This window comes from Cryptomeria japonica, chromosome 2, assembly GCF_030272615.1.
Source record: "Cryptomeria japonica chromosome 2, Sugi_1.0, whole genome shotgun sequence".
NCBI classification, from domain to species: Eukaryota; Viridiplantae; Streptophyta; class Pinopsida; order Cupressales; family Cupressaceae; genus Cryptomeria; species Cryptomeria japonica.
Window position 1 is genome coordinate 317,288,252 of NC_081406.1, and position 25,571 is coordinate 317,313,822.

The following is a 25,571-nucleotide window of genomic DNA, read 5'->3' on the forward strand; positions in this document are numbered from 1 at the left end:
AAGACAACATGTGAACACCTTATTTTTTCTTCTTATTTTTCATAATTAAAATGAAAAAAAAAACCAAGAAAAATATAATGAACCAATCAGTAAGAAGGCAAAAATTATGATAAATGCTATTTATGAAATGTAGATGTTACAAACTATGGAAAAGACTAAAAATTTAACTTTATTTTGCACAAATTAATATGAAGAGCTCAATCGAAAATATTAGTTCCCTGCCTATAATTAGATATAAATTTAAAAAAAAAATGTAAACTAAATTTTCTTTAGTACCTAATTAAATCTTCAGATTAATTCTAACAAAAGCATGTTAAGGTTAGAGTTCTGTCTTGTTAAATTTCCCTAGATTTTATTCATCTCGGGTACTGCTATATTCTGTGATTCCGAGCTCCTTAATAGGGGTTTAGAATGCTCCCTCGAAGGCGGCCATTCCATTCCATTGCCGGGAGGGGGCACCTGCTGGAGCAAGGTTCTCCGTAACAACTGGATAAAAAGGCATGATGTGCATACTCTCAGAAAATTGGGTATATTCTGGATTGGCCACATCCCGTGGAGTTGTACTCCCACACAATAATTTGCTAAAATATAATCTGGGTTGCAGACAACTTAACAGGTCTATACTCAGGAAAATACCACGGGTTTGTCTGATTGAAATGAGCACAGGAAGAATCTGCACCATTAAGGTTTTTAGCTCAATTCAGCTACATGGGTTTCAAGCTGAAGAGCATGCGGATTCTGAAATGTCAGGTACATCGGATGAAGAAATGGATTATATTTCTGATGGTGATTCGATAGAGGATATTGAAGGGGAATGGAGTGCTGATCAATTGGATACAATTGCTTCACTCTTCCGAAGCCTAACACCCCCAAAATCAAGAAGTCAAATGAAAGAAAGGTACCTTCCTCTTCCCATGCCTCATAAAATTAGGCCTACAGGTGTTCCTCAATCTAAGAGAGCTTTCAGGTCACCCAATCCTTTGAACAGGGTCTACAAAAACCCACAGTTTCTGATAAACCTTGCTAGAGAAATCAGAGATCTTTCTCCAGAGGAAGAGGTATCAAAAGTCCTAGATAAATGGGAGTGTGTCCTTAGAAAGGGTTCACTGTCCCTAACCATTCGGGAGCTTGGGCACATGGGTTTGCCTCAAAGAGCTCTCCAGACATTCTGTTGGGCTCAGAAATGCCCAAAACTTTACCCAGATGATAGGATTCTAGGTTCTATACTGCAGGTACTTGCTCGAGCCGGTGAACTGAAGACACTCTTTGACTTAAAGAGCACCTTAGCTTCATGCAACAGGAATACCCTCGAGTCTATTGCTAGAGGTTATATCAAGTCAGGCCAATGCAGGCAAGCCAGAGAGGTTTTACTGGCTGCAAGGGATTCGTTATTTAAGCTTGATGATGGTATTCATGCCAAGCTCATTGTTGAGGCTTCCAAATCCAGAAGATGGCATAATTTAGCAGGTAAACTCATAGAAGAGCTTGGAATGAGAGATGAGTTGAAATTGGAAATACAGGACTGCACTGCTGTTATGAAGGGTTGTATCAGACTCGGAATGTATGAAGCAGTGGAGAGCCTTTTCTTTTGGTGGAAGGAATCAGGTCATAGACCAAATGTTGTCATGTACACTACCATAATGCATAGTAGATACTGTAGTGGCAAATTCAGGAAGGCCTTTGCACTTGTGTGGGAAATGGAAGAATCGAATTGCTTGCTTGATCTACCAGCCTATCGAGTGATAATCCGTTTGTGTGCTGAGCTGGGTGATCTGTCAAGAGCTGCAAGATATTTTAGTAAAATGAAAGATGCATCTTTTGTGCCCACTCGTGATATTTACAGTAATTTAATTGCGCTATACTTCAAATCAGGAAGAGTGGTGAAATGCAGAGAACTTTTGAAGGAAGTGGAAAGAATAGGCATCAAACCAAACCTTGAGATCCTTCAACATAGATTTGAAAGCTTGTCTGAAAGTGAGAATCCTCTCTTCCATGTAAAAAATGAAAATTCGGAAGCAATGTTTTAGATTGTCAGTTTGCTTATTTCCAGATTGTTTTTAGATTGACAGATTCAAATAAAATTTAACCTTACCTGGTTAATAATAGTATCTGGCATGTGTAAATCTTGTCGAAAATTTTCTGTTCAAAACTGGTAAATTCTGTTTTCTTTTATGATTCTACCGTGTGTTTCATTAAATCAAATATTACTCTCTTGCATCTGAAAAAGCAATCAAATCATCTAATGAGCACCAAACGTGAAAAGAATCACATTTTTTGGTTAGCAAAATTATTTTTTCTTAAAGCGTTTATGTTTCTCGCTTGAGTAACTCGAAGCGTCTTGTTTAACATTTGGTAAATAGAGCAATTTATAGCTCTACCTCTAGATGAGCAAAACAAAAATAGTGATTCAATTTTGAATTTACCTAACTTCCAAAAGAATTATATACCTTTGTTTAATATTTGACAAACAGAGCAATACTTAAACAAACTTATAGCTCTACCTCTAGAAGAATAAAACAAAAATTGCGATTCAGTTTGTCATACCTCACCTATTTATGAAATCGCAACCTCTATATATGAGATCACAGCCTTGCTAAAAATCAGATCGTAGCACTTAAACTTAAACCTGGGCGGATGAAATAAGAGGGCAGCGATTCATTTAAGGAGGTCGATTAAGTTTAAAACTAACAATATCATTTTTAAAGCGATTCTTTAAAAAGTCATTTAAAGAATGTATTGAAGAATATCCAGGGCAGTGGTTTTCTAGAATAAAAGGATACTTAATTAAAATTAAATTAAGATTCCAGGCTAGCGATTAAGATGAATGGTTGTGACTCTTCCAAAATGCAGAAATAATGAAGAGGCATGTCTCCCTCAAATGTAAAGATATAAGAGGAAAGAACAAATCATTTGGAGGGGATCATCTGACAATCAATTCAGAAAATTATCTAGAAGCAATTAAAAGAATTCAGATTACAAAAACAAGTATATACTGCAGAAAATAATTAATTGCAGCCATTTGAGAATTAAACTTGTTACTACATCAAGAGGTACTTAGTAATAATCTAGCAAGTTCCTTGAGAAATCAGTTTTGAATTTGTGGGAGTATTTTGCAAATAGGAAGGATGAAATCCCTTCCAAGTTCACGAGAGATGAAAGGACGGCCCCCCTTTCATGCTCTTATCAAGTTGAACAAGAGTTGGAAGGATGGCTATCCTTCCATGCTCTTGGGCTTGATCAAGGACAGCAGGCCTCAAAGGTGGACTGAGAGATGAAAGGGTGGGCACCTCCCATGCTTCCAGCAAGTCAAGGATGACCAGCCTTGATAATTGCCATTTGCAAGCATTTCTAAGGAATTCATGAAGTGATTGGCTGCGAGGAATATGCTATGCTGTATTGATCTGAATTGTAATGATGCTATGATGTATTGATTTTAATATTATCATGATTTCTTGATCTTTAATATTTCTAATATCAGTTCTTAGTCATTAATATTGTTTGTAAGGATTTATTTTTCTCCACCTAAACAATGTGTAAATTTTGGGCTCAAGAACATATGTAATAAGGTGTGTACCTAGCTTAAGCTTAGCAGTTGTGCACCTATTTAGGATGGCCAAAGCCCTGAATAGAGGTACAGCACACACGAGCTATTTTATTTGTGATTATTTACCTAAGATATTCTCAACTTGAGAAGTTAATTGGTTTGTAAATTAGCTTGTTCTTTTTTACCTTGAGAACTTTTCATGTAATACATATCTTTTTCTCTTTACATGATTTTTTCCCACATCTCCCAGTGTGATTCTTCTTAATTGGCATTCCTTTTAACATTAGCCTAATTTATTTATTTATTTTTTAAATAATACACTAAACCGACAAAACATTTCGACAATTTATTTTTTCAAAGGCAAGAACACCTTGCTCAGTGACTAGCTTTAGCTGCAACTCAACCTCTTTAGCCTCTACAACACTTGACTGTACAGCCCAATGTTTGTAAGAAGGAAATCAGGAAACAATTGATCTCATGTTATTTAGTTGCCTTTGGGTAGTTCCTTGGGCTCCAAAGATGGCAAGAACAATTTCGAAAATTGGTTCAACAGCTGACTGATTTCTCACCGTTTTTGATTAGTATGCAGCCATGAAAGTCTTTATCCCAACCTCCAAATGCTATTCTTTTCCACAGCAATAAAAGAGAACCTTCTAATTGCATCAACGAGTTCAAAGTGAAGTCTTTATTGTTAATTTTAGCAATCAGATTAAACAATAAACAACAGAAATCAGAATGCAATGAAGAACAAACACAAAACACACAGATACGCTGGGAAAACCTCCCTCTTGGAGGTGAAAAACCCAGCTATAAATCTCAGATCTTATTATGCAATAATCAGTAGATGTCCTTAGAATCTGCTTCACACATGAAGCACTCAGAATGCACATTGAACTAGGGCACAATGCAACATACTTGTTTCACTGAGCAAATAAGGAAATCCGCTAGACAAGATGTGAATGAGCAGACCAATGGGTAAGTGCAACTGTCACAGAAGATGAAGAACTGAATTCACTGTCATGAAAGGAGATTTTCTGCTTCAGAATGATTCGCTGCTCTAGCAGATGAAGTTGCAGGCTTCAGGGATGACTTCGCTGTCCTTGAGGGTGCCTTTGCTGTCCTTAAAGGTATCTTCACTGTCCTTAAGGGTGATTCACTATCCTGAAAGAAGTTCGCTGCTCTTGAGTTATGGCTCACTGATCACTGCAAGTATTAGTTCACTAAGTGAAGGAAGATGGTTTATCGCTGAATGTGTGTTGATTCAATGATTCACACTTTGTATATATATGAGACTTAGCCTCCCAATTCATCATAGGTCGGCTTACAACAAGGAGCAATATAATGCTTTAGATTAGGCGCCCAATATAGGGTCAGCCCACGCTACAAGTTACCTCAATACAAGTTACATTCAATATAGGACTTGACCCATTACAAGTTACATTATGGGTCTTGCCCAATTTTCATATTTGCAAGTTACATACACCGCCCAAATAGGGCCAGACCTAAACAAGAATTTATGTAACAAAATGTAATAGCAAACATGGCTAAGGCCGACAGGGCCATACACATGTTAAGTGTGCTAAGTCGGCCCTAGAGGGGATCCGACTTAGCTACAAATATCAACATCCTTAATGGTTACAAGTTACATAATGTGTTTGGGTCCAGTCCAATACAAGTAATACTTATATTTGATCCGAACTAGCTATTATTTCAACATTTATCATTCTAGTTCATGCACTGATCTTTCCTTTAAAAGTAGATTTTATCTCTCACATGTAGATAGGGGCTTACATGAAAGACACCATAAACAACTAGACATATCACATCAGCAAGCACTTCATCCTTAAACTCTGGATTAAACCCATATGTCAACTTACATTGCCTTTAGACTCAAATGTCCACTCCTTGTAACTTTGGGACATTAGGTTTGCTTATGGCATGTATCAAACAATGCATCAATCTTCTTACCCTTGACTTGTATCTTGATGTGGAATAATTTAGTGAGTTCTTCTTCATCCCAAGAGCTTTCAACCACTATACATCTACCCTTAAACACCATAGCACAAGACAAACATTGATAGAAAACAACATAATTAAGGTCATAGATGTGTGTCATGCTTCTCATTCTCATCTTAATATGTGGAAGTTTCCTCTTGTTACCTTACCTCAAAGAAATGAATCAAAGAGGATTCCTTATAGATGCAAAGGGTGGGGCGGGGTAGCGATTTATTTGGTCTTCCCTTGGTTCCAAACTATGCTATTGCAAGTTGTCCTTTGTTTCTTCTCTTGGGGGATGACAGAAAATTTATCTTAACTTATGGACCTTACAAATTTCCAACTCTTGTTAATTGGGATACCTCACTTTTGAAGTTAAGGCAAAAACATATGCCGGTTCAAATTTGCAACGAGAGATAATAATAGAGTAGTGCAGCAGAAGCTGAATTGTGAGATAGATCTTCATAGAAAGCAAAGTTAGAAGTTGCAAAAACCAAGCCATTTCATGTTGGGAGTCATCTTGAAAACTCTCTCCATCATCATTGTTTAAGGACAAGCAATCTTGGGAAGGGCGGACTGTCATGCCCTTGCCAATCTATGAGATCACAACCTCTATATATGAGTGTTAGCCTACTTTGTCAAGTGGTCAAATAAGTTTATCAAATTCATAAATATTAAAATTTTAAAAGAAAGGAAAAAGGGCTTGAATATTGTGTTTTGTCCATGGTAAAATCTTCAAGTAATGTTTCAAAAGCTTAACTCGGTCAAAGGTCGCACTGCTTATAGAAAGGTGTGTGAGGGAAAAAGCGAGACTAGGTTATCATGTCCTAATCCTACCTCTTGTCACACATTACGGAATACGAAAGAGCCTAGAGGTATCGCACAATTGGCTACTTCTTTTTGTGAAAGAGAGCGCCACGGGCTACCTATTAGGGTTTCTATTCCTTTGTTGTAATTGAAAGGTAAGATTATGCAAGTCCAATTCCTAACCCTAGAATGCAAGTATGAACTAATAACAAGATTGCAGAATTGAACTTAAACAATGGAAAGCTGTAAATACCAAGATAAAACAAGAATGCAAATGCGTACCTGGAGTCAAAATCTGAGTGGAAATGTTCGGGACGGGGGCGCGGGCGCCACTGTCCTGATTCTGCACCTGAAACTGCTGTTTTGCACTTTGGAAAACTGTTTGAAATGCTGTCTGTCAGGAGGACCAGGGCACCCAGCGCCTCTGTCCCAGGGACCAGGGCGCCCAGCGCCCCTGTCCTGACAGGACCAGGGCGCCCCACGCCCCTGTCCTGGTATTCTGCTCTGCAATTTGGTGTGGGGTGCTGTCTCGACCTGCTTTTTCCGGATCTGCAACCTGCGGCGTCGTCCGAATCTCGAAACCTGCACTTATATCTGAAAAAGGTGTTTGGGCGGCTATATAGGGTTTTGCCTTAGTCAAACCCCCGCTTCGGTGATTTCCACCTCCACGAATAGCCAAGTTGTATTGTAAAAGTAATGTGTGTGCAGACCTTGTGTGTGTGCAAGATCTAAAATGCAAGTAAGCAAACTAGAGCAACCTAGAAAGTAAACCCTAATTGCTTGTAAATGATAATGTAAATGCTCTAAATCAAGATGCAAAGTGATCTAAAGCATGAATAAATGAGATATTGAAGCTTATGCAAAGACATGAAAACAACATGAAATCATACCCAACCCCCAAGGGAGGGGTACAAGCCAATCTTCAGTCGGTAATCTCCTATTGTTCTTCAATGTCTTCCAAGCCCTAAATGGATGAATGGAATTGATAAATGCTTGATAGAGGGATGTTGAATGTTGTTGAAGTCTTCAAAGATCTGCTCTTTCGCTGCATATGAGGTTCCTGAAAACAAAAATCCGATCCCTTCAAATGAAGAAAGAGAGCTCTTATATATGAAACCCTAGGCCTTAATTCCAACTTTTGGCCGACCTAGAGATTGAATATCCCGCCAATTTCTTGGGGTTAAGCTTTATTTTATGATTGGATCGTGCTCCTAAAATTTCGGGAAAAATGTCCGGGACCGTGTGCACTCCGGGCGCCACGGTCTCGACAACTTTTCACCAAATTTTCAGGGCCGTCAGATATGATGATTTTAGAGAGAATCCCGAAGTTATAGGTGATTTCGAGATGTTTTGACCCCCGAAATCAAGCCCCCAAGCTCAGAATAGGGCCTAATTAGGGTTTTTGATTAAGTGATGTATTGGAGGAATAAAATGAAAGGGGCACACTTTAATGAAAGGGCTCGACTTTATGATGTGGAAAATGATGAAATAGAACCTTTAGACCTAATTAATTTGATTAATTAAGTGCTAAAGGGGAAATGTAATGCAAAATGCAACTGCGCCAAGGCGGGTGCTAAACTAGGTGTTAAATTGTACTGCTTTAGCAAGTGCGTACAATTTATGACGTTACATTTAGCCCCCACTTTAGCGGTCATATGAGTACTACGTGCATATGCAAGCTAAAGTACAGAAAGTAAACATCATTTGAAAAAGGATATATCCATAAGTTGTCGGACGAAGCCTCCAGCGGTATCTACAGTACACAGTTAGGAACCGCACCCTACAAAACACACGTTAGATCACAAAATCACCTAATGCTTACTAAGGAAGGTGATGAAATTTGCGAGTAGCTATATGCCCCCCCCCTGTTTCGGCTTGCTTATTAGGGAGGTGAAACAGGGTAACATGTTTACTTACGACAAATTGTGTAAGAGAGTATTGATGAGGGATGTTCACTGAAAAGGCTTCATCAGAGCACTTTTTGGAACATCCCGAGAGTAGGGGAGCGAAAATATGATTCCTACGCAACAAACGGTTCGAAAATCGCATCTCCCAAACTCAAGTCATGATGAAATGAGTGATAGAGGAAAATTAGGGTTTTGAAAGCAAAGGTAAAGGAATGAAAGTATATACCTTGAAAGAGACATTTGCATTTGTCACTTTGTTGATTCTGAGTACTGTTCATTGCAGCGGAGCCCACATAGCCATCATCATGCTTTCACGACGACCGGAGCGTCCCACGAGGATTGAGATCATGCGACAGGCCGTGATCGACGACGAGCCACTGGACGAGGTGAGTTGACTGAACTTTGACTTTTGATTTTCTGTATTTGACTTTCTGTGATCGTTTGCGGGCTCCGGAACCCGACCGTGGGTCCCACACAGGGCGCCATGGTCCCTCAGGGCGCCATGGTCCCAATCAGGACTTGGCGAGAGATGCCAGGGTTAGCATACGATGTTCGACAGTTTGCATGAATGATTTTTGATGATTGAGTACTGATTATAGTTATGTTTTTGTGATGCAGGGTCTCCCGTACATGAGAGAGCACACGGCGGGGCAGATTCTTCGCAGTTTGCGAGATCAGATTCCCCGACTTACTCAGGCAGAGAGAGACACATTGTCGATAGTAGGTTTGTGGTGTATGATTCTTATGCCGGCCATCCGATTTCATCCTGCGATGCCGATGGCACTCATGGAGCGATGGGATCCTGACACATGCACGTTCCAGCTTCCAGTAGGGGAGATGACGGTGACACTTGAGGATGTGTACCGCATTCTTCGCCTACCGATCAGAGGAGCTACCGTGACATATGCGACCGATCGGTCAGTAGAGGATCATCAGAGGGAGCAGGTATATTGCATAGGGAGAGTCATGCCGAGTGAGACGAGAGGTCGTATCATGGTCAGCTGGCTCTTACATCCTACAGGAGAGGTGCCCCTCATGAGACGTCTTATGATAGCCATCATTGCACTAGCTGTCTGCCTTAACGGGCGAGGTACACACATGCATGGGGGTTTCACATGGTGCATCAGGGCTATGGAGAGACACAGGAGAGTATATGCCTGGGGTCGGAGTATGCTTGCACATCTCTATCACGACCTCGAGGAGTATGTTTTCGGACAGGTTTGCAGCTTGATGACATGCACACTTCTGCAGGTGTGGATATTTGAGCACTTTACATGCACCAGGCCTGTCGGCTATCCGATGAGTACGGCTAGCGAGCGACCTAGGGTATTTGCTTATCCACTTACCAGTGAGTGGAGATTTGGAGATCTATTGTATTGGAGAGTGATAGTTGACAGATTGACAGCCGAGGTGACCGTGTGGAGACCATATCTGCCGATGCACAGATGGGATGGGATGGAGAGACAGTTAGCATGCCTACAGAGGAACCGCCTACTGAGAGGACGATATCCACACATCATAGTCCCATTCTACTTTGACCGAGTACGGAGGCAGTTCGGGCTAGAGCAGTGTGTCCCAGCCGATGTGCCCATCTACACTCGACACTCACGAGTCCTTCCCAGACCCAAAGCAGTAGCGAGACCGACGATAGACGATATCGAGATCACAGATATAGAGGGGTCCGACCAGGATGTGGTCACTGATTATGCTGCAGACCCCGGGGCACAGCGCAGATATCATTCCTAGTTTATGAGATCATACCCAGGGCCTATCTTTCCACCAGATCACCCGACAGGCCATCCAGGTCCATGGAGGCATGGAGATCGAGATGAGGATCAGGGATCCAGATCGGAGGAGCCAGAGGAGGGAGAGGGTCATGAAGAGGCAGGAGGTCCTGATCCGCCTATAGGAGATCAGCCTAGTGCCGAGGAGGAGGAGGACGAGGATGACGAGGAGGAGGAGAGATGATGATGAGGAGAACGAGGATGCAGATGAGGATGGGGATGACGAGGAGGAGGAGGATAGAGATGATGAGGAGGAGTCAGATGCAGCTCCTCACCATTCAGGGGATGATACCGTAGCCTTAGATCCTCCCGTTATTCCCCAAAAGGGGGAACACGAGGCGCTACGGAGACCTGCACCTATCGCGCACAGATCGCTCGAGCGTGGGGAGCCTAGTAGTTCCCAGTCACAGATGCTACCATATCACGATCCCTACTGGCGTGAGGGAGATCCAGGTATAGTAGGTTTATATTGATTGATTGATGTTTTGATGATATAAAATGGTACTAACACAAAATCTGTTCTACTGCTACAGCTAATGTGCAGGAGTGGCGCTCCTTGATCCAGCAAGCAGTGACAGATATCTCCACGACAGCGCAGATCCCTAGTTCCTCACAGGTTGCTTATAGACCTCAAGGGAACGCGAGTCGGCATGATGATTTGTTCTCCCCATTTCGAGTATAGGTAGAGATATGGAGGGAGAGAGAGCGGGCTCTATCAGAGGACCTTCAGCGAGCACAACGTGATCTAGCAGCAGCTCAGGCCGAGGCTACCTCGTATCGCGCTATCCTTATGGATAGGGATCGTAGGAGTTCCTCTCGGAGCCATTCACGATCTATATCACGGTATACGCCTATGGGTCCACCTGCACGGCCGGATCGGGAGGGAGCATCTAGTCGTCACTCTCCGGCCACCAGCCCTAGGGATAGAAGATGATTTTATGATGTAGGGTAGGTCATATTTCGGGTGTATAGGGACCTACCTTTGTATATTGATCCACACACACACATATATATATATATATACATGCTTCTTTGTTTCAAACGTGTTATCTTTAATGTCTAAAACAATGTGTATTTTGATTAAAGTTAATACATTTGGTAGATGTACATGTATGTTCTGAATTTAATTTCCATGTGATTGATTTCTCAATGCTCCATGATTAAATTGATACATGTGTGACTAAATTAAAATATTTGATCAAGTACTATATTGATGATAAGGAAGAAAGTATGTATTAAGCCTACGAATCATATAACCAATGTGATTTAATTTGAATTTAAACACAACATGACATGATTCAACTTAACACATAAAAACATTGTATAATATGTCAACATAATGAAAATGTAAATCTTTTGTAATTTACATAAATGAATTCAAGACAAACCATAAAGTAAAAAAACACGCTTGTCAGGAATGAAGCAATATAGATTAAACAAAACATCATTTAATTCCATTTGCTCTAACAAAGATATGCTAACATATTATCCAATTTTGAAGAAGTGAGAAAGGAAATAGATGAATGATAAGGAATGAGGAATTAAGCATAGTATCTATGCAAGTGCATAGCGTTTATAGGGTCTTTAAGAGGCGTATCGTCTACATCCGCTATTTTGTAAGCACCTGATCCATAATCTTCAATAACGATATACGGTCCAAGCCAATTAGGACTGAATTTTCCCTTTTCTTCAGGTAAGGCATTCACATTGCGCTGATTCTCATAGAGCACTAAGTCACCCACTGAGAAGGAACGTTGAATAACCTTATCATTATAGCTTCGTTGTAGAGTTTTGTGATACGCTTGAATATGCTCAAGAGCATTTATACGTTGTTCATCAAGCATCTCAAGCTGTTGAAGTCTTTGTTCTCTATAGGAGTCATCATCTATTATACCTTTGAGAGAAACTCTAAGTGATGGAATCTCTAATTCTAAAGGCATAATAGCATCAGCACCATAAACAAGATTATAAGGAGTAGTTCTCGTGGCAATTCGTACACTCGTTCGGTAGGCCCAAAGAGCATAGATTAGCTAAGTACTCCAATCCTTACCATGCTTATTCACGGTTTTGCAAAGAATTTGTTCGATTATTTTATTGGATGATTCGGCTTGACCATTTGATTGAGGATAGTATGGTGTAGAAAATCGATGTTTAATATGATATTTCTCAAGGAATTGCTTCACGTCTTTATTCTTAAATGATGTCCCATTATCAGAGATTATAGTGGAAGGTATCCCAAATCGAGAAATAATGTTTTCTAGAAGAAATCGACAAATCACTTCAGCTGTAGTGGAGCGAAGAGGAACAACTTCTACCCACTTTGTAAAGTAATCTGTTGCGGTTATAATGAAAATATGTCCTTGAGATGAAGGAGGAGAGATTTTACCGATGAGATCCAACCCCCATGCAGAGAAAGGCCAAGAAGCTACCTGAGAACGGAGTTCTTGGGCAGGAACATGAATCAAATTATTGTTTTGTTGACATTGATGACATTTCTTAACAAATGAAAAAGAATCTTGCTGCATAGTTTGCCAATAATATCCCATACGAAGTAATCTTTGAACCAAGGATTTACCTCCAAAATGCCCCCCACAGGCACCTGAATGCGCCTCTTCAAGAGCAATAGGGATTTCTGATTTGTTAAGACAGCGAAGGAGAAGACCGTTATAACCCCTTCGGTAAAGAACATTAGAAAGAATGATATACCTAGCAGACAACTTGCGAACTCTAGCCCTGGTGTTCCTATTGGCGGAATCAGGAAAGGTACCATCAGTCAAGTATCTTACGATATGCGAGTACCATTCATCTGAGTCTATGAAGTCGCAACATGTCACCAGGCTGGAATTATCTACAATAGCTGGAGAAGTAAGGTTGTGAATAACAAATTTAAGATCAACCACAGGGTCCTCTAAAGATACAAGAGAAGCCACACATGCCATTGCGTCCGCATGTCGATTATCTTTTCGAGGAACAGGTTCTATGGTGTAAGAATCAAATTTTTGTAACAAAGAGATAGCAAGGTCTTTATATTGTGATAACTTGTCTTGTTTTGCTTGATACAGTCCTGTTACTTGTCTTATAATCAGTTGAGAATCTCCAAAAATATGTATGTGTTTTATATTCAGAGCTAAGGCTGCCTTTATTCCTGCTATAAGAGCCTCATACTCAGCAATGTTATTGGTACATAGGAAATTGAGACGATAAGATAAGGGAATAAACTTCTTTGTAGGAGAAATCAGAACAACACCTGCCCCCGATCCCGTACGACACTTAGAGCCATCAAAATATAACTCCCAAGTTTCATCTTTCTCTGTACAAAGAATGAAGTCGTCAGGAAAAGACTCAGGGTTAGGGAAGGAGAAAGGTGAAGGGGCCTCAGCTAGGTGATCGGTCAATGCTTGCCCTTTAATTGCTCTTTGTGAAACAAATTTAAGGTCAAATTCAGTTAACATCATAACCCACTTAGCTAGGCGTCCTGATAAATCAGTTTTAGAGAAAAGATGCTTCAACGGATCAAACTTTACCATGACGTGGACTTCTGAGTTTAAGAGATAATGTCTCAATTTCTGAGTCGCAAACACCAAGACCAAGCATTGTCTTTCTATCGCAGAATATCGGGTCTCATAATCGAGTAAGGTACGACTTATATAATAAACCGGACACTCCTTACCATCTTTATCATGTTGTGCCAATAATGCTGCAAGAGCATGAGAGGACGTAGCCGTATAAAGAAGGAAGGGTTTAGAAGGTTCAGCCGGTCGAAGGATAGGAGGATTAGCCAAATACATTTTTAAAACTTCAAATGCTTGCTGACAATCCTCATTCCATTGAAAAGTGATATTCTTTTTGAGAAGTTGAGTGAAAGGAAAAGTACAATCCGCAAGTTGAGATACAAACCTACGAATAGCTTGAATCTTTCCTTGTAAGCTTTTGAGTTGAGACACATTTCTAGGAGGTGGCATGTTGACAATAGCATCTATTTTCTTAGTATCCACCTCAATCCCACAATGCGAAACTATGAATCCTAATAGTTTTCCACTATCCACACCAAAAACACATTTTCGGGGATTCAAGCGCATGTGATATTTACGAATCCTTTCAAAGATTTGACGAAGGATCTTAATATGATCTATGCGAAGAATGGATTTGGCTAAAACATCATCAACATAGTCTTCTAAAATCTTATGCATGTAATCGTGAAAGATAAGGGTCATCGCTCGTTGATAAGTTGCACCGGCGTTTTTAAGTCCGAAAGGCATCATTATCCAACAAAACGTACCCCAAGGAGTGGTGAAAGCGGTTTTGAATTGATCTTGAGGGTTAATGAAAATTTGATTGTATCCTGAAAAACCATCCATGAAGGATAACAAGGCATGTCCTGCCGTAGAATCAACTATCATGTCAATGTTTGGAAGAGGGAAATCATCTTTTAAAGAAGCCTTATTTAAATCTCGGAAATCGGTACACATTCTTATTTTATTATCTGGTTTAGCCACAGCGACAATATTTGAAATCCATGGGGAATAATCAATAGGGCGGATAAATCCAGCCTCCAATAACTTTTCAATCTCAGCCTTAACAAGCAGAGCCACCTTAGGGTTCATTTTTCGAATCTTTTGTTTCACGGGCTTAGCATCAGGGACTAAGACAATATTATGAGTAACAATCTTAGGATCTATACCAGGCATGTAAGAGTATGTCCAAGCAAAGATCTCGGGGAATTCATGCAATAAATCTTCATATTGTTTTTGTTCCTCTTCATCCAAACATTTTCCAATTTTAATAACTTTTTCTTCATTGCAAGGATCCATCTTAACATCAATGGTGTCACTTATGAGAAGATTACTTTGTTGAGGAGTATCCTTTAACTGAGGGAATTCTTTCACAATCTCATCGTTATCCATCTCTTTTCCAAAATAGGCTTCAGTGTTCAAACAATAAGGGAGTCCCCTATTGTGATGATAACGAGGAAGAGTATCATATGCTCCTAAAAATTCAGCTAAATCATCATCGGTAGGAAAAACATCCAAAGCACAGGCACACGAAGGATCTTCATCAATATACTCGGGGTGTTGCATTGATAGAGATGTAGAAATAGTATTAACACTAATACATGGTCTTCTAGAAGCCTTAGTGCGCTTACAGGGATTATAGCCAAGTCCAAAGGCATGGTTGTGAAGATTATTCTCTAGAGGAACCTTTATCCCTTGTTCGTGAGCGCCACAACCATTTCCATGATACCCATGCTTAGCAAAAATGCAAAAACCACGACCATAACGATCAGCCATTTCAGACAGAGAAGGTGGTTTTTCATAAGACAAAGAATCAAACCCTTCAGAATTGGAAGTGCGGGGAGAAGAAGTTTGAGAAGTGGCCACAAAGTTATTACTCATAGGTTCAGGTAGTGTTGATTGATTTTTAACTTCTTCCTTCTTTTCAGCTTTAAGCTCTCTAGAAGGAACCTTATATTCACCTACAAAGGTGGGATTAAAATCAAGAGATCCCCAATCGTCGTCTGGGAGAATCTTCTCAGGATCAAAATCCTTCTTATGTGTAGTTTCAAGTCGAGAAGAGTCTTCTTCAGGAGCTCCAGACTCATCCAAAGAATTTTGATCATCAGAGAGCGAGGACTCATCGATAGGTATCTTGTTTAAAGAGTCATCACTAGACGAGGACGGCTTAGAAGAACCCCCCTTGGAAGTAGATGTTTGCAAACAAGCTTGAAAATTAGTATCACCTATCAAGGTATATGTCTTATTGTTATAGATAAACTTAACTTGTCTGTGCAATGTAGAGGGGACGGCTTGCATACTGTGAATCCAAGCTCTCCCTAATAACAAGTTGTATGTTAGATTTCCCGACATAACATGGATAGGAGTAGGCAAAGTAACAGGCCCCACTGTGATGGGTAAGGTGATAGTACCTAATGAAGTTTTAGCCACATTATCAAAGCCTCGAATAGGACGAGAGTCCGGCTCAATTAGGGATGTATCCACATTCATCTTATGCAAAAGATTAATGCTACACACATTAAGACCAGAGCCATTATCTACTAGTGTTCGTCTTATAGCAGTGTCTTTCATGATAACCACAATCATCAAGGGATCATATTGATGTTGAATTTCACTAGTAGGCAACTCATCTTGGGTAAACACAATTTGAGCTTTAGGATTCATCACAGAGTTAACCAAAGATGCTATATTACTAGATGTGTTCGGTGGAGGAACATTCAAATCTTTCAAAGCATCTTGTAACATTCCGTGATGAGCAGAAGAAGTTTGAATCAAATCCCAAAGGGATATCTTAGCAGGGGTAGCCTTAAGTTGTTCTATGAGATCATATTCCTTACTAAGAACTTGTGAAATACGTGGAGCTTGCGGAAGAATTGGTTGAGGATTCGGAAGAGAAACTGGAATAACAGGAGGAGGACTAGGCTGCCTATTATTTCTGGTATGATAAGTATGGGCAACCGCATGATAACTCTCTCTAGTTAATTGCTTGGCATAACTATAAGGACTTATAGGTTTTCTTCCTTGCTGTCTCGACCTGCTTTTTCCGGATTTGCAACCTGCGGCGTCGTCCGAATCTCGAAACCTGCACTTATATCTGAAAAAGGTGTTTGGGCGGCTATATAGGGTTTTGCCTTAGTCAAACCCCCGCTTCGGTGATTTCCACCTCCACGAATAGCCAAGTTGTATTGTAAAAGTAATGTGTGTGCAGACCTTGTGTGTGTGCAAGATCTAAAATGCAAGTAAGCAAACTAGAGCAACCTAGAAAGTAAACCCTAATTGCTTGTAAATGATAATGTAAATGCTCTAAATCAAGATGCAAAGTGATCTAAAGCATGAATAAATGAGATATTGAAGCTTATGCAAAGACATGAAAACAACATGAAATCATACCCAACCCCCAAGGGAGGGGTACAAGCCAATCTTCAGTCGGTAATCTCCTATTGTTCTTCAATGTCTTCCAAGCCCTAAATGGATGAATGGAATTGATAAATGCTTGATAGAAGGATGTTGAATGTTGTTGAAGTCTTCAAAGATCTGCTCTTTCGCTGCATATGAGGTTCCTGAAAGCAAAAATCCGATCCCTTCAAATGAAGAAAGAGAGCTCTTATGTATGAAACCCTAGGTCTTAATTCCAACTTTTGGCCGACCTAGAGATTGAATATCCCGCCAGTTTCTTGGGGTTAAGCTTTATTTTATGATTGGATCGTGCTCCTAAAATTTCGGGAAAAATGTCCGGGACCGTGTGCACTCTGGGCGCCACGGTCCCGACAACTTTTCACCAAATTTTTAGGGTCGTCAGATATGATGATTTTAGAGAGAATCCCGAAGTTACAGGTGATTTCGAGATGTTTTGACCCCCGAAATCAATCCCCCAAGCTCAAAATAGGGCCTAATTAGGGTTTTTGATTAAGTGATGTATTGGAGGAATAAAATGAAAGGGGCACACTTTAATGAAAGGGCCCGACTTTATGATGTGGAAAATGATGAAATAGAACCTTTAGACCTAATTAATTTGATTAATTAAGTGCTAAAGGGGAAATGTAATGCAAAATGCAACTGCGCCAAGGCGGGTGCTAAACTAGGTGTTAAATTGTACTGCTTTAGCAAGTGCGTACAATTTATGACGTTACAAAAGGAAAATTGCTTTTTAAGGGGTTTAAGTCTTAATTGAACTATTAGTGCTGTTAGGCTTTCATCACTTTTAGGCATGACAGTTTTACAGTCCTCCATGGCGGCCAAGGATATCTTTAAGTCTTGAAGGGAGATATCTAGGAGGTTCACACTCATTCTAATGCTCCCGCATTCACTTTCCACCATGAAGAGAGGTCATTTAAAAAAAACAGTTATGAAGAGATACATGCACATGGATCTTGTAATGACAAGTCTGCTATTCAGTTTGTGGTCAAAACCTGCACACAAAGTTTGCCAATCAAATCAATTATCATAAAGATCTATGAGCTTTTCCAATAAGTTGTAAAGGTGTTTGAGGTCAACATTTGTATAGTTTTATAATGTTGGGAAATAAATAAGAGCAACAGATAGCATAATGAGCATAAGACAGTGTTGCAGGCCAATTTAGTGATCTACCCATAGTCCAAGAGGATAAAGTGCATAGCTATCTGTAGGAAAGGACAATTGCATTTCTGACGCATGGACAAAATATATTCTGGATGCCACTGTAGCTTCTATCAGTAGAATCTATTTGAAATCATGGGACTCTTCTGGAACGATTTGCAGTGCACACAGAACCATGCATCAATGCCTGGATATCAACTATGACAGTACTTTACAAATGCAGGTTTTGCAAGGCAACAATTTATTGGCCACACAAGTAGATCAAAATACTGTCGTCCTGCAGTGTCTTTTGACTTTGGAGTCAGGTCCTATTTGTTGTGTTATTCAAAAGTAGTCTCAGATCTTCTTATTTGAGCGAGAAGGCAGGGAGTCTGTATACTATACCACTTTGGGTATGGTATTGACACAGCAATATTCTGAGTATGCAGTTCATAGTCTTTTGCATAGTTTGAGATGCTTAGTGTTTGTGATGGTAAATATATCATTCAAGGTACTCATAATGTTATGGTTGGCAAAATTCTAATTCATTCTCACAGATGTGAAATTTTGCAGGCAAAGATATTAGTATTTTCCCTTTGGCATGTTTATCATGGCATGTTTGCAGCTATTTGGATATCTTCTTCATCCTGAAGTGTAAATGCTTTCAATGGAATTAAGTTTAGGGAGCCTTACTGAATAAAGATGCAGCCTATTTCCCATATGACATGAGTAGGGAATATGGTCAACCTTTTAGAATACTTGATGATAGGTACAAAGAAAATGCAAAGCAAAGATTGCTCAGTATACAAACTGGCAATTGCACCTTGTGCAATGGGTACCATGAAGTGTTGTGGAAGGTCAATTAGGGAAAATTTGGGTATATTTTTTGCATACCTTTGTGTTATACATGACGTCAATTTGTAGGCCACTTAAAAAATGATATTGTTTGTGCAACAAAGGTCTCAATGGAGAAGCAATAGCTTTAAATCAGCTATCTATCCACTTTAGAGATCCAAGGTCGAGTGCTTGCAAAAGAAGAAGTTACTGCTTCACCCGAGCCCCATAGCAACACATTGAAAGCTATTTAGGGCTTCCCTGTATTCCAATCATAGATAGTTGACAGTTGCCCTCTCTCCATGAATGAGATTCCTACTCCCATGATTGAAAGAAAACCTATAAATTAGACTCCATTACCAATAGGCTCATGTTATGTTTGCAATAGGGAGAGAGGGAGAGAGAGAGGGAGAGGTAGGGATAGAAAGAGGGAGATATAGAGGGGGTAAGGAGATAGAGATAAGTAGTAGGGAGAGGTATAGAGAGAAAGGGAAAGATGGAGAGAGGGGGGAAAAGACCAAGCGAGTGAGAAAGAGCAGTAAGGAAATAGAGATGGAGATAGAGATAGAGATGGAGATGGAAAAGGAGAGGGATATGTAGAGGAGTAAATATTGTTATAATTAATAAAAATCATCTCATACATAATATAATAAAATTTAAGGATAGTTTGATTTTACAAAAAGAATTCTTTACACAAATTATTTAGTTTGATTTAATATCTATAATAATGAATATAACCTATATTGTATTGTAAACTATCATGATAATTAGAAAGATAATTGAGCTCCATTACCAATAGACACATGTTATATTTTCAATAGGGAGAAGGGGAGAGAAAGGAAAAGATAAGAATAGAAAGAGGGAGAACTTCTATAAAGGGGAAGAGAGATATGGAGAGGAGAGGGAGGAGATAAAGAGAGAGGGGAGAGGGATAGATATAGATGGAAGAGAGAGAGAGGGAATGAGAGAGGGAGAGATAGAAAGATAAAGATAGAGATACAAAGTGATATATATAAAGAGAGGTAGAGATATAGGGATAGATAGAGATGGAGATATAATAAGACAAAGATAGAGGGAGAGATAGAAGAAGTATGAATAAATAGAGATAGAGAGGCAAAGAGATATAGGTATAGAGGTCTAGGAAGAGGGTGAGGGAGAGATATGGATGGATATATATATATATATAGAGAGAGAGAGAGAGAGAGAGAGAGAGAGAGAGAGAGAGAGAGAGAAACAAGGAGTGTGTGTGTTTATGAGAGAGATATAGAGAGGGAGGGAGAGAAATAGAGAGGTGAAAGGAGAAGTAGAGAGATATAGAAAAAGAGAGTGATAGACAAAGAGGGATAGAAAGAAGGGGAGATAGAGAGAGATATAACTTAGGATAGATAGAGGGGGTGATACATATTATAGAACTTAGTTTATTTTTAAAAACAAAACTCAGATATCTATATCTAAAACACATATTTTAATTTAAATAGAAAGTAAAATAAAATAACTCTTAAACAAATAAATTGACTTGAAATTAATATTTTGGACATTTTAGATAGATTTATTGTTCATATTTAACTTGTCTTTAAATGATATGCGCTGCTTCTGGATTCAATTGTGTGAGTGTTTTATGTTATATATGTATATTGTCATTACACTGCACTCCTTATTATCATTGCAACTCACACTTTGAAAAATAATTATATTTATTTATCTTTATAATATATAATACAATTATATTTATTATTATATATAATTTTACAATATTTAGTTAAAATATTGTAATATAATATATTTTAGATAAAATACAATTTCTTTTAATTATTTTAAATAACCTAAAACATAAAAATAAAATATAATTTTTTTTTCCTTTACAATATACATATTATTTTATATATGATTTTCTAACTAGGTTAACCATAACTTATTGCCACGTGGCGGAGGTCATTACATTTCAGTCATAAGCATAATAACAAATAGACTAATTGTTTCTTGTGTAAGTCCACTACCATAACCTTGTAGCAAATTAAAATGAATACAACTAAAATGTTAAGTACCTTTCAATATTCATGGAAATGCTAATTTCTTGAGAGATCCATGATTTCAGAAGTAGGAATAAAAAGGATCAATGGAATAGTAAAAATATCATCCCTAATAACAAGGCAAAGAACCCTGATCACCAATAGGCCCAGATTTTGTTTTTGGTGTTTCGAAGAGCCTAAAAGAAAATTGAGGCACACGGAGCCTACTTCCTGTAAAAATTCAATGGTGTCAGCACACGTTTTATTCTGTTCCTTTGAGCGCGGTTTTTGGTGTCTATTGAACATTGTTATTTGCATACCTGGCACGTTCCAACTCATTTAGCGATAAAACGTACGTCAAATTTTGATGCTTTCACATTATATTTCTGAGTGATGTGATGCTTTCACTTCATGCACTTCTAACATGCAAACTGTGTTTGACAGGAAAACAATGAACAAACACGATGTCTTCAATCGTCTTGCATTCTTTTTGTCCATTTTCAATCATTGATTTTGAAAATCCGGTCGCCCATATCAAATAAGGAACACCTTTGGTGTAAAGATGCTTAACAGATATAAACCAATGAATCTGGCAACAGAGTTAACTGGACTTAGCAAAGGATAGCAATGTTACTGGGTAGACAAGCTGTTTTCCAATGAGTTGCATAGTGAAAGCAAATGACAAATGTCAGTCCCTAAAGAGACAACACTAGTTTTGCAAAGACTTCTTTCAATTTGTGAACAGTATGATGGTGATGGCAGTCCATGTGAGAGACAATAAGATCCAATACTTACGAAGATAGTAGGAGTAAAGGCATGTAAGCAAACATGATGACAATGACTATGAATTTGATGATTAAGTGCCATGAAAATGACAACACAAGAACAACAGGGTACCCTGAGAAGATGCAGTGATAATGTGGAAGATGGAAATTCATCATGACAGGGGTATGCACTAAGACACTCATAGCATAGTTGCAAAAGGGTAGACCATGATATGAAAGTGACATAGAGCAATATGACAGAGCCATGAACAAGAGAGCAGGGGAAATCAAAAGAAGACAATCTCATGATCTTAGGCCATAACATAAGAAGTCAGCAGGCCATGAGCTTTTGGAAGCATTGTTAGTGATACCAGACAAAGAAGACAGTTAGAAGCCAAGAAGAAAAGTTTTGGGCAGTCATCAAATGGCAAAGCTATGACTGATAAAGAAGAGTTTTGTCTTGATAATCGCATGCATGGAATTAAGAGGATAGTGCAATTGCAGTGGAATAGAACATTGAAAAGCTTCAAAGAACAGCAAGAACATAGGCAAGGCATTTGGCAGGTTTGATGTTCTGCGAATGGAGGTCTTAATGAGGTTGGGAGTCATAAAGCTGAGTAACTGAGTGAAGAGTTTCAAAACCTTCCCAAAGGCTTGATCTGTATCAAGAATGAACAGCGATGTGTTGATATCTTAGAAAATTGTTAAATCCTTTTGGGCTTTATGACTGTCAAGGCTCATAAAGTCACAGTGAAGAATCCATATTAAGTGTAAAAATCTTTATCAAAGTCTTGCACTTGTCTATGAAGGAGTAATGAAGAAATTACAGCAATGAAGACCTGAATTACCTGTTAAAGACCTCACTGTCATGAAAATAGACTGTTCTAATAAAGAAAATATAAAGAGCAGAAGTCCTATGCCAAATGTCTTCTCTGTCATGCAGGTGACAGTAATGAAAGGAGATAGCTAGGGGTTTTGCATCAGTTATGAAGGAATTTCAAGGGAATAAACATTATGAAAGCATATGACAATTATCCTTCAAACTTAGTGAGGAAAGAATGATAAGCATGAATAACAGGGAAAAAGTGACAGTGATATTGCATGGTAAATAAAAGGGACTATTTAGTGGTAAATAAAAGGGTCTGTTTAGATCCTCAAAAGAGTATGACAGTGACAGTCCATAAGGATGTGGCTATGTCAGGAACATAATAGCCTATTTAGAGTTACAAAGAGCATGCAAGGAGCAGCTTAAGGAGGATAGAGGACTGTCGTAAGTGCAGGGTGCATGACAAGGGGTGATACTATTATGAAAGATGTCAGAAAAATATTGTCACAAGGGCAAAGAAAAGGCATGAAAATCTTCAAAACCACACGCAATATCCTATCCCTGTACAAGGAGTGAATACGATAGAAGACACTTCTAAGGGTAAGTCTTAAAAGGACAGTCATAAGGATAAATGGTAGTCTTGACAAAGAACCAACCACATTGAGGTACAAGTGATGGATGACTTGTAAGGGACAAGAGGTCAAAGTATGCTGTCCTTTCACTATTACATTCTCATAAACCATATGGCTGCCAAAGACAATAAGAAATGTAAATGACAGTCAAATCTTTAATGTCACGAGTCCAAGAAAAGAGTAAGAGACAATCAGCATGATGAATGATAGTTGTTTCCATGAAGAAGACATCACTCAAATACCCGGTTGACAGGAGTAAAGCACAGTCCATGCATGAAAAAGGGGTAGATTTATGACTCCTAGGTGTCTTTTTGACATGTGTAAAGGTGCCTAATGGATATATATGCATCCAAACAGCAGTTTCAAGCATTAACGACACATTTTGAAGAATTCGTAGAGGTCTTAAAAGACCTATTCCAGTACCATCCGACCCCAAGACTTTCTCAACCTCAGAAGCAAATAAGAAAGCACATGTCCTATGAACTAGGGAAGCTGGTAAAGCAGTTTGGCAAGGTGAAACAAGAATTGAGGACCGAGGGAGCAGATTTAGGGGAAGTTTGGGAACTTTTGACTTAGTCCCAGCATACTCCGAGCATCTAGCAACCAATGTAGCAGCTCATCAAGTGGGAAAAGCTGTGATGAACCCAATGAAATAGGGCCAGGTGGCCAATCCAACGGTGTTTGCTAACACCCATCTATTTTGATTTTTGCATTTATATTATTAAAATTGAAATTTTAATAAATGAAATTAGAATAAATTTCACAATATCAGTTTTCTTGGGCCGACTTTATTAGTTTAGATTAATATTTTGTTTTTTGATTTTGGGCCGACTTGAGGTTGGCTACTCCCTAAACTGGCACATATAACTATTTATAGGAAGCTGATCGAATGTTGGGAGCATTCTTTGATTATATTTTCTCTGCTTGAGTGCACGTAGGTGTATTGGGACGACACCCTCGATGACCTACAACAGGGTAGGATGAAACCCCGTCCTTGATTAAATATAGTCTAAGCTATCTCTGCTGTAATAACACCCAAAATCATATACATTCATTTTGACTGGTGAAGAGGGAAATAGTGATCAGAATTATCAAGGTGAATCAGAATAATCACAAGCCAATTTGCACCACTAGTAGTCGATTGAGGAAAGACCTGAATTCTGTGATATCAGTGCTCATCTCCAAGAGTCTCAGGATTAGACATTCTGCAAGTGGGAGGAGAGCCTACACATGACAGTGGCACCATTCCATTGCCACCTAGCACTAAGTGCTGAAGCATATAGTCTGAGGGCATACTCGAGTCCAGAAGCACCAGCCTCACAGTTGACGTAAATTCACTGCCACTGATTTTAATTCAACATTTACAGAGTAAATTGGGCTGGATGTGATAGCAGATAATTCACGGAATTCACAAGTAGACAAAAGAACAAGGCAGCCATAGAGATTCAACCAATTCAATCATATTGCCTGTAACCGTGTGTATCAGATCAAACAATATGTTCTGCATGTTTGTATGTTTTAAATACTTTGTGAATTGTTGATGCACAATCTGATAATTATTCTATTGTGGCCATACTGAATGTATAAACTGTTGATTTTAAGGTAGTCATATGTTCTAGAAATTTAATATATTAAAGGTTGACTATTGTTTTCACATTGATTGTCTAATAACATTTTAATTTCTGATATAAGATCTATTGGGAAAAATTAGCGGGTATCTTCCATTGGTATTAGAGAATTATTCCTGCCAGCTGTGGGTTTGTTTGATGAGTGAGAGGGAGCAGAGGTACCAGCTGAGGGAAACAAGAAAGGGTTCCAACATGGGTGACATTGATGAAGAAGCAAGGGCCTTCTTTAGGAGGTCTAATGAGCTGCATCTCAGCGTGTCTGAGACACTAAAGGAAGTAACCCAGTTGCTAAAAGGGCTCAAACAGAATCATGATGGTGATAAATCTGCCAATGATAGAAATGAAGGGAGCGCTACCAATGGAGGAAAGTCTGTCGCTCATGATGAAGGAAGCAATTCCAATGGACGGAAGCTCGTTACTAATGGTGAACAAAACTCAACCAAAACATTTAGGGCTAATTTTTTGACAAATGAAGAAATCGGTGAGAGCCAACCAGATCAGATTGATGAAATGGACCGCCTCTGTAATGCCCCTGCTATGAGGCCATAATAAACAATAAAATGCGAATAATTTACTAATACAATGTGCACGATGATCATACAAGATCAAGATATAAATAACATCTAAAACCAAACAAGAGTCCTCAAGGCCCCACAACAAAAATACATAAATAAACTCATCCAAACATAAATGATGAAATTGTGAATACATTGTCCTGTACAAGATACTTGGATCAATTTACATAGCCAAGAGAATATACATAAGATCATTGTTT

At 39.0% G+C, this 25,571-nt stretch overlaps 2 protein-coding genes across 3 annotated transcripts; both read left to right on the forward strand.

Moving 5' to 3' along the window:
* Positions 1 to 334: 334 nt before the first annotated feature.
* On the forward strand, positions 335 to 24,822 carry LOC131027220 (pentatricopeptide repeat-containing protein At2g01860). Of its 2 annotated transcripts, XR_009102472.2 has the most exons (3): positions 335 to 1,974; positions 21,391 to 23,845; positions 24,107 to 24,822. XR_009102472.2 is itself a non-coding variant. In XM_057957227.2 (2 exons), the coding sequence occupies exons 1-2, from the start codon at positions 501 to 503 to the stop codon at positions 21,399 to 21,401; spliced, it is 1,485 nt and encodes a 494-aa protein (XP_057813210.2). In that variant the 5' UTR covers positions 335 to 500; the 3' UTR covers positions 21,402 to 24,822. The 2 variants fall into 2 exon arrangements, 1 of the variants encoding a protein (XP_057813210.2); XM_057957227.2 differs by having other exon boundaries at positions 21,391 to 24,822.
* Positions 8,415 to 11,046, forward strand: LOC131873633 (protein MAIN-LIKE 2-like). Its single transcript, XM_059216634.1, has 3 exons — positions 8,415 to 8,639; positions 8,872 to 10,490; positions 10,571 to 11,046. The coding sequence occupies exons 1-2, from the start codon at positions 8,466 to 8,468 to the stop codon at positions 9,997 to 9,999; spliced, it is 1,302 nt and encodes a 433-aa protein (XP_059072617.1). The 5' UTR covers positions 8,415 to 8,465; the 3' UTR covers positions 10,000 to 10,490; positions 10,571 to 11,046.
* Positions 24,823 to 25,571: the final 749 nt, after the last annotated feature.